The 9137-nt window shown below is 37.2% G+C and overlaps 4 protein-coding genes across 4 annotated transcripts; all 4 read right to left on the bottom strand.

Annotated features, from left to right (window-relative positions):
- Nucleotides 1-2: 2 nt before the first annotated feature.
- On the bottom strand, nt 3-236 carry RHIMIDRAFT_202804 (uncharacterized protein; the record flags this gene model as incomplete). Its single annotated transcript, XM_023606640.1, has 1 exon — nt 3-236. A coding segment is annotated over one exon (234 nt), but the record flags the coding sequence as incomplete, so codon positions are not given.
- A 378-nt stretch (nt 237-614) lies between these two features.
- RHIMIDRAFT_291836 (ras GEF) lies at nt 615-4362 on the bottom strand. Its single transcript, XM_023613843.1, has 5 exons — nt 2536-4362; nt 2356-2482; nt 1980-2299; nt 1463-1927; nt 615-1410 (listed from the first exon to the last, which is right to left on the bottom strand). Exons 1-5 carry the CDS (start codon nt 4315-4317, stop codon nt 916-918), a joined length of 3189 nt encoding a protein of 1062 aa, XP_023466165.1. The 5' UTR covers nt 4318-4362; the 3' UTR covers nt 615-915.
- A 731-nt stretch (nt 4363-5093) lies between these two features.
- On the bottom strand, nt 5094-6857 carry RHIMIDRAFT_132417 (AB-hydrolase YheT). The gene is made up of 7 exons (XM_023605562.1): nt 6485-6857; nt 6275-6425; nt 6014-6217; nt 5887-5960; nt 5747-5833; nt 5327-5696; nt 5094-5273 (listed from the first exon to the last, which is right to left on the bottom strand). Exons 1-7 carry the CDS (start codon nt 6706-6708, stop codon nt 5163-5165), a joined length of 1221 nt encoding a protein of 406 aa, XP_023466164.1. The 5' UTR covers nt 6709-6857; the 3' UTR covers nt 5094-5162.
- Nucleotides 6833-8329, bottom strand: RHIMIDRAFT_237383 (ATP-NAD kinase; the record flags this gene model as incomplete). The annotated part of the gene is made up of 8 exons (XM_023608748.1): nt 6833-6931; nt 6994-7077; nt 7121-7530; nt 7583-7723; nt 7773-7873; nt 7936-8037; nt 8089-8170; nt 8218-8329. 8 exons carry the CDS (start codon nt 8327-8329, stop codon nt 6833-6835), a joined length of 1131 nt encoding a protein of 376 aa, XP_023466163.1.
- Between the last annotated feature and the right edge of the window lie 808 nt (nt 8330-9137).

The following is a 9137-nucleotide window of genomic DNA, read 5'->3' as shown; positions in this document are numbered from 1 at the left end:
TTCCAGAGAGCAATATCAATGGTGATACCACGTTCACGTTCAGCCTTGAGCTTGTCAAGAACCCAAGCGTACTTGAAGGAACCCTTACCGAGTTCAGCGGCTTCCTTCTCGAACTTTTCAATGGTACGCTTGTCAATACCACCACACTTGTAGATCAAGTGACCAGTAGTGGTAGATTTACCAGAATCGACGTGACCAATAACGACAACGTTAACGTGAGTCTTCTCCTTACCCATGGCTACAAATTAAAATAATGGTTAATTTTGTTGCTTGGCTGAAAAGTGTGTGTATACATTACTTGATGAAAGTTTAAAGTAAAGAAGAAAAAATCAAAACAATGGCCCAAAAAATTTCTCTATTTAAAAAATTTTTTGATAAATCCCGCAGCCAAAAGCCACAATGGAAATGGTCACAATAACATTTTCTGATTGGACTGTACAACAAGCGTCTTTTTCAAGTTGAGCTCGTTCTTTTGTCTGTTTCTTTATATACAATGCAATTATGTCCTCAACTTGAGCTAGAACGCATGGCTCTTTGTATATCCAATGTGTCTTGTCTCTGTTTATACGTTTATCTTGATCTTTTTTCATTCTCTAAACGGGTATTCGGAGTTGAAGTTGTTTTTCTTTTTTTCCATTCAACCTTCACTCCGCTCGACGAACAGAATAAACAAATCAAAAGAGGTATTTTGTCCACCAAAATGGAAAACCCAAGAACAGGAAACATAAAGTCGTATTTTCATGGTTCATTATTCTTTTTATTTAAACTCCATAAACCATCTTGCTGCGGTTTTACAAGTCCCCAAGGAAAAAAGGGGTAAATCAAATGAAAAATGCAGCCATGAAAAATTTTATTGTTTGAGTAACCTGTAAATCAAACAAGACTATTTATAAACGTAAAATACTATGTACAAAGTTATGAATTGGTATCGTTTTCTTCTTTTGGTTCAAGCTTCAAACTTTTAGCATAAAATACTTGATCATCTTGTTCAACAGATTCGAGTATTCTTTTAAGATAATGTTGAATTTCATCTACCTCAGTGAATCGATAATGAATTTGAAATTGATCAATCTCGTTCAACACTTTGGTCGTCTTGATGTATTTATCAAAATTCACTAGTCTTTTACCACCAGGAGACATACGATAATCTGCATTACCATCATCAATAAATGTTACATCTGTTAGGTAGACACCCAAGAAAGGTAGACAAGGTGCCACCGCTGTCTTGAGTCTGGAACGGTATTCGGCAAAGTTACGCTGTGAGTCTGTGGCCTTGTAGATAGGTTCCCAGATTGACCGGTACTTGCTTGATACATATTCCCACGTCTTTTTAAGCCGGATAATGCAGGTTGAGTCAAGTGCAGACCGAATGGCCATCAGAGTATTATAGTTGTTCATATGTAAACATGCCTAACAGATGCATATAAGAAAATAAACACCAAAACAGTAACTGTCTACTTACATCACCCACTTTGATCCAATACTTGATTAATTGGGCTCGCTTCTTGACGTCATTTTCGTTCAATATGCTTCCCGATATCCAGCTTGTGATCTGTGTACTCTTTTGGATCATCGCTTTTACGTGTACAGCCTTGCTCTCGCCATGCTTCTTTTTAAACTCCTGACCTATAATTTCGTACGGCCTGATCTGACAAAATAAGGCGTTTTCAAGGAGAGTGATCTGTCGTGCGAGCTCGACAGGGTCAATGTCCTGAAGATGAATTGCCGATAACAGGGGTTCGGGCGATAGTAATGCACGTTTGAGTGTGTTTCGAGTTGATTTGCTGATGATGGATGGCGGGTATACGTTATGATCATCAAATAAGGAGAGGTTTGAAAAGATAGAACTATTGTGGCTGCTGGAAGAAGAAGGTGGCTGTTGTGATTGTTGTTGTTGTTTAGAAGGTAACTGGCCTTTAGTAATAAGCTATATTGATGATCAGTATTCTCCTTTTAATTAAACACAAAAATGAACTTACGGCCTTGTGAATTATATTTGCCATACGTTTAGCCGGACTAGGCATAACTTGACTCATGTCGCGTTCAGTAAACTCAAGTAATTCCTTTTGAACAGCAGCGTCTCGACTATAGTCAAAGTACGATTCTAACCACGTCTTGATGACATTATAAACACGTAAACGAACGGGTATTAGCACACGGCTGGTCCAAATAGCCAACTCCTCCTCGGATAATGATTCAGGAGGCTGCAGATGGAATCGTTGAATCAATAACTTCACTAATTCTTGTGGATTAGTGAACAAACGAAAGTTATAAAAGAAGGCACGAATAAATAAGAGATCTACAGCGTTAAGGTTAGCAAACAACTCCTTAAAAATTAAATTAAACTTTAAGTACCTGGAGATTTTTCATGCAGAGTTAATAATTGTACCAGTGCCTCCAGCGTGGCGCCTGTGAGATAGCCATCCTGGTTGAAGATTGCCTCCTCTTCAGATAACTGAGTATCCTTCAGGAACTCATATTCCTATATTTTCAAGTGTTATTCTACATTGTTTAGGATCGCCATATGTTCATTACCTTATAAGGGGTACTTGCAGGAGGAAGAGGAGGAACGATTTTGGAATCTAGTGAAGATCTACTTGAGGTCTTGGTAACATCAGGTAAGCTCTCATAAGAAGCAATCGATCGAGATTTATGAAGCGAGGAACGTAATGATGTTAAACTAAGACCTCTTGGTCGTCTCTTGGATGCAGTAGATACAGTATGCTTTGGAAGTGGAGGAGGAGTAGAACTATTTACAGACGATGCTCGGGCGCGTAATGAAAGATGGCGAACAGGGAGTGGCTGTTGTTGATGTTGATGCTGATGGTAATGATTTTGTTGTTGTTGTAATTGTTGTTGTTGAATTTTTGAAACTAAATGATCAGAGATGGATGGTTTCAATATGATCGTCTCTTCCTGCTCAGATGCAGAAAGTTGCTGCTGGATTGCTTTTAGACTCGAGATCTTTCGATTCATCATCTCTAGGTTGTTATGGAAAGATTTAGACGAAATCATGACTTCTTCTTCATTTGGTGTTGGTTGTTCAATGGTGGATGTGGAGGATGATGACGATGACGATAACAAGCAGGTGCGCAAATTGTCAGCACAATGATTGATTGTTTTGATCACTTGTTCGCAGCAATGGTTGAGATGATCCAGCTCAAGTGCATGGTCTTCTTCTTTACTCATGTGGCTTGATGCGGCACGAATAGCAGTGACGAGATTAGTGATGGCGCTGTAGACAGATTCCTTGGCAAATACTAATGAAACCAGTTGGGGATCTTCTGGTATGATGGATAAGCCTTTATCAACAAAGTCATCGAGACTAGAGCAGACGTACTCAATGACTGATAAGTAGCCCTTGACCGCTTCTACAACTTTTCTAGTCACTTCCAATAATTCCATAGCTTTCTCTTGATGACGTTTTGCGAGAAATTGAGGTAATTGGGCGAGTAAATTGGAGAGTAATTCCTGAACGACATTCTGATGTTCAAGTACAGATTGTAGTACCTGATCAACATTTAATTTGACGGATGAGGTTGAATTTGAGTAATAGTCCGAGTACAAATTGGTTGAGAATGTTGAGGAGGCGATAGATGAACATCGTGAGGAAACAGAGCCATCGAGTATGGAAGATGTGTTCATGAGCAGTTTTTCGAATTGATTGAGCTCTGTGAGCAGTATATCTATAATCTCTTCTATATCTTGGTCGTGTTGTTTGTATGCCAAGGCTAGTTTGTTTAAAATGCAAAAGACATGTATTCTTTGTTTTGCCATTTCAGGATATACTTTTAATAATGGACTATCCTTATTGTAAATGTTGAATTCTATAAGGATAGATCTTATACATGAAACGAGATGGGGAATATGTACTGATTCTTGAATGTCATTATTGTATTCTTTGATAACTTTCTTTGTTATCTCTGTGACTTCTTCCATGAATGATAATCTATGTTCTTGTTCTTGGTGGTGCTGTTGTTCTAATTGTTGCTCTTTTTGTTTTTTTAATTGCTCCTGTTGCCAATGAATCAATTCATCATTTTCAGGTTCAAAGTCTATGCTCGATCTTTTAGCTTCACCGATTCTTCCAACGTAATTACTTGGAAACCATCCTCTGATATCGCCACATTGACCATCCCACCAACCAGAATCATCTCTGTTGAATACTTCTATAATAGATCCTTTCTTAAAGAATAAGCATGTCACTGGTTCATCTGTGATAGGAGCTGAAGAAGGTAGATAATCATGAAGTGCCTGTACAAAATGGGACGTGTATGTAGACACAATAGGAGATGTAGGTGGTGAAAGTGAAGTCATATCATGTATATAAAGAACAAAGAAAAGAAAAAAGAGAAAGAAAAGGGAAAAAAAAGGGTTTATAGTTATTAAACATGTTGCCTGATATTATATAGACACACATGGTTGCGCTACTTTAAATAAATAACATAAGGTTACGCCAATCAAATATATATTGTTCTTAGACCATAACCATCTCTCTCTTTCTCTCTGTCTCTCTCTGTCTCTCTCTCTCTTTTTATCTTTCTCTGCCTTTCTTGCTTCCTATTGTTAATACGTATTATCTTGTAACGTCAAATTATAGTCTCTTTAATTCAAAAAAAACACCCTTACTATATAAATCTAACGCCAGTTTATATATTAAATGAAACAATAACTATCCTAGTTGATCCGAGTTATATTATGGTGTAACAACCGCTACTTGCGTGCCTGTCAAACAGCTCAACTCTGTCTTGCTTTCTTTTTTTCTTTCGTAATCTCTCCCCCCCCCCTTTTTTTTGGAGTCTTCCTAATCCCCCCTTTTTTCTTATGCAGAACAAAAATAAATCCTACATCAAATTTAGACGCGATATATATTTATATACAAATACAGTAAAATATGCTCTTCTGCATTTCTTGAATGACCCCTTGAAATTCACTCGAGTAAAGAAAAGTTATTTTAGTATTGAGCTAATTCTAGATGTTCTCTCTTTTTCTCTCCCTCTTTGCCTACTTCTCCCTCAATTGTAACCTTATTGTTACTTTTTTGTGTATCATATGAAATTACACAAGTTTAACACGTTTTAACATTTTTGTGGAGTGATAAAATAAGTAACTGGTCCATGAAAAGGGGGTTAGATTTATTCCGTAGTCACAGTTTATGCATATTAAGCAACTGCATCTGATGTTTGTTTGTTTATTTCATGTTGCACTTTTTCCACTTGTTCATCTACTTGTTCACCACTTAATCCCTTTTTGCTTTCTCTCACATCAAATGCCTATCATTAAATTAACTACCTATTATAAAAATGACTGTCTTTTTCTAAGTTACCTGAAACATGGCTACAATATATTCAGACAGTGGCTTAACACACCATCGGGTAGGACGCAATACATGTTCAAACCATCCAATATGTCCACCCTGTGATGTTGTGGCTAAGACAACATTAGGGTTACATTTGATTTCGTCATAAGGTATGCATTGTGAGTAGGCAATAGGGTCATCTAATGCAGTAAGACACAGCAGGGGAATCTTGACATGTTCAATGAATCGACATGAACTAGCCTCTCTATAATAATTATTCACAGTTGTATAGCCAGAAATCTTTCTCGTGCAAGTATCATCAAATTCACGAAGGGTTCGTGCCGCTAATACCTCTTCACGCTTTACTTTACCGCCCTTTTCAAGTACATGCATATGTCTGCTATTAGGTTAGATCAACTGATGTTTATAATGATGAATTGATCTTACTTGGAAAAGATTCGTTTTAGGTTTTCTGCCATGGCAGGAGAATACACTGTTTTACCCATAAAAGAAGATTCCATGTGGTCCATAGATCTATTAAGGTATAAGTAAGGGATACATTTATATATATATATATATATATTTACGCTCTAAAATCATATGGATTTGCAACAGACACAGCGGCCTTGAACGGTGTCTTTTCTTTCTCCTCTCCAAGATACTACAGAGTACAACATTAATAATCTTTATCTGTATGATCTTTCTTTACTATACCTTGACCAAGATATTGGCTCCAAGCGAGAATCCGATGGCAACTAATGGGGTATCATCACCTAGTTTCTTTTGAATATGTGCTAGTACTACTCGAAGATCGTCTGTATAGGCGCCATTATACAGCTGTGGTGTTATGATCTCTGATTCAGCACAGCCTCGACTATTCATAACAACTGCACGATAATTAAAAGGTGGATGAACAAGCTATATATACATATCCTTAGTTTCAATAATGTATATCCCATTGATTTTTTCCTTTACCACTTCCAACAAGCTACGAACATAAGATTCGTGACTTCCTCCGGTTAATCCATGAAGAACGACGAGTGTAGGTACCTTTTGTTCATCAGGAATTCGAGGCAATGTCCAATCAATAGCTACTTGGCCGCCATCTGGTGTTTGAATCAATTCTCTAATAAGAGGGAGAGAGAGAGTTAGTCTAAAAGAGATGATAGCCTTTATCTATTTTACCGTTCATAATTGACATCTTTTACTGTAGGTGAGTAATTGTAATAAGCTGCATAACCAGTTTGAAGATGACCATTAAATAGATAGGGTGTTGGATGATACACTGCTTTTGGTCCATAAAGTGAAGGACACTTTTGTTTGATATAATCTACAAGCGAGATACTGTCCTTTCCCACTGGCTTTATTTCTACTGGCTTTAGGTTATAAAACAAGTTTACTTTACTCATTATAAAAAGCAGACACACAAGAAAAGACAAAAATCGAAAAATAGAGATATCCTTTTATTGACACAATTAGGGGGCGGATTACATAATGCTGAATTCGGAGTTCTATTTCTAGTTACTGGGACCTTTATCTACCAAACGTTTGATTCCATTTCAAGAGTTCGTTAATATCCTTTTCCCAACGTGCACCTTGAACACACGGAATGGGGTATTTTGACATACGCACCTAAATCATATGATGATGACATAATTACAATAATGTCAGCTTTTATATCGTCTATTGCTTACTTTTACATATTCGCCTTTATTCAACATGAAAATTTCCTGACCATCCATGCTTACTTCTGTTGGATTTTTTGTATTCTCACCAATCTACTACTGTTAGCTGTAGTTTATATAAAGCGTCAGGCATTACCTTTAGTTGAATGATTGAACTCGATGGCAGCAGCACTGTTCGAAAGGATAACGATCTTGGACAGATAGGCGTTAGCACAAGACTCTGTACGCTCGGATGAACAATTGGCCCGCCCGCCGATAGCGAATAAGCAGTGGATCCTGTTGGAGTGGAAACAATCAGACCGTCTGCGATACATTCAGTCAGGTACTGATCATCTACCAAACAGTGAACCGCCGCCAAGTGAGGGTATCGACCACGATGTAAGGTTACTTCGTTCATCACCTGTCTATCTCGCACTTCCTTACCATCCACCTGGATCCGTTTACCGTTCGATTGATGGAGTGAACAAAAGAGCCTCATGCGCATATTCAGACCGATGTTATGGCCTGAGATCATGTTGCCTAATATATCTTGGTATCTATCAAACCCTAATAATAAGGTGAATCAAGGATTATAGATCAAAAAAAAGAAATAGCGTACGATATGACATAAGGAAGCACAATGTGCCTAGCGAAAAACTGACGACCGGCGGTACAGCTTTGGGAAATAGAGAGGAGAGATGTAAAAGCGTGCCATCTCCACCTAGTGTGATGGCAAAGTCAACTGTCCTTGTATATTCGTCTATATAGTGTTATTACAATTGAAATGCTGTTATGTAATCATACATTACTTTGGTCAATGACATGAACAAACGGAAGCTCTTTTCTAAATTGTTCCGCCGCATATCGTTCAACAATAATGTTCATATCAGGTCGTGTTTGGTGTAGCCAACTGAAAACAATGATAAGTATAAGCTCCAATCTCTTTTTATACACATAAATAGTGTCATTTACTTTGCTAATTCTATCATTGCTCTTGCTGTCTTGTCATCTTGAGGCTTTTTGACAATAAGTATATTATTTGGTTTTTCTGCCCATTTTAGTGTATATAACCCACTGGATAAAGATGACATGAGATAACACTCGATCTTGTTTTATATCGCTTACCCATAAGTGCTGCCTGGCACTTGTAATATATCGTTCGGACTACGACTTGTTTTCATCAAGTCATGTTCCGCTTCTGTCAATTCTATTTATACATGTAAGGAACATCCTCTTATTAGTTATGAATACTACCTTGCTGGTCTCGAGTTAACTGAATTCCCACCTTATTAGGTAATGCATGATAAAATCTTTGAAAAGAGACCTGTCTTTTTAACAGACAGGTGCGCAAGGGTAGCAAACGCATAAAAAAAAGACAAATAATGAGTCAGAGACAACAGAGCAGTAAAAAAGGGTTCTGTATCGGCCAATCTCCGCTTTTGAACATACTGTGACTTTGAATTGGGGATTTCTAGAGGATTGCATAAATTGCATAAAGTTTTGGTCTCTTCTTTAGGAAATCAGTGTTAAGGAGAAAGAGAAGGCCGCTTTTTTTGACTTGATGTACCTGCATGACAATAACCATTAAATATCTACTTCCTGAAAAAATAATTATGTATTCTGTGCTTCTTTAAGTCCTTCTTGTATTTTAAATACCTAATTCTTGTGATTTCGATAAGATAGCCTACATAAACAGGTCTTTTGTGCTTTCATGTGTTTTCAAGTGGACTGCCTTAGAAATACTAGAGGGTTTTTATCTTTTAGTATCGAATCAAAAGATCTTTAACCAACAACTAGACATTTAATACCTTTCTTGATCCAAATCAAAGCTCAGAAAAAACAGAGGTGCTAGTACTAGAAATAACTACACATGTCATGACTAAATATACAGAATGACAGCTTACATAAGCAAACTTTACACAATAAACATGAACACACACAAATAAGGCAAGCGGAAATCAGAACTTGTAAAAAAATGAGTGGCCAAAAAAGATCTTTTTCATTTCTCTTTTCTATCATTGAAAAAAATGGAATAAACTTTCTCTTTTTCTTTATAAAAATGCTCTACTTTTTTCTTTTCTTGCTTTGTCCTCTTGTGTTTGCATTTAATTATTGCACAAAAGACTACTATGATGGTCTAAGTCCCATCTGTCCTGCCAAAGCATCGACTGATG

Source organism: Rhizopus microsporus (assembly GCF_002708625.1).
Source record: "Rhizopus microsporus ATCC 52813 unplaced genomic scaffold scaffold_8, whole genome shotgun sequence".
Classification (NCBI taxonomy): Eukaryota; Fungi; Mucoromycota; class Mucoromycetes; order Mucorales; family Rhizopodaceae; genus Rhizopus; species Rhizopus microsporus.
The sequence above is the reverse complement of the archived record's forward strand: the minus strand, read 5'-3'. Positions and strand labels throughout refer to the sequence as shown.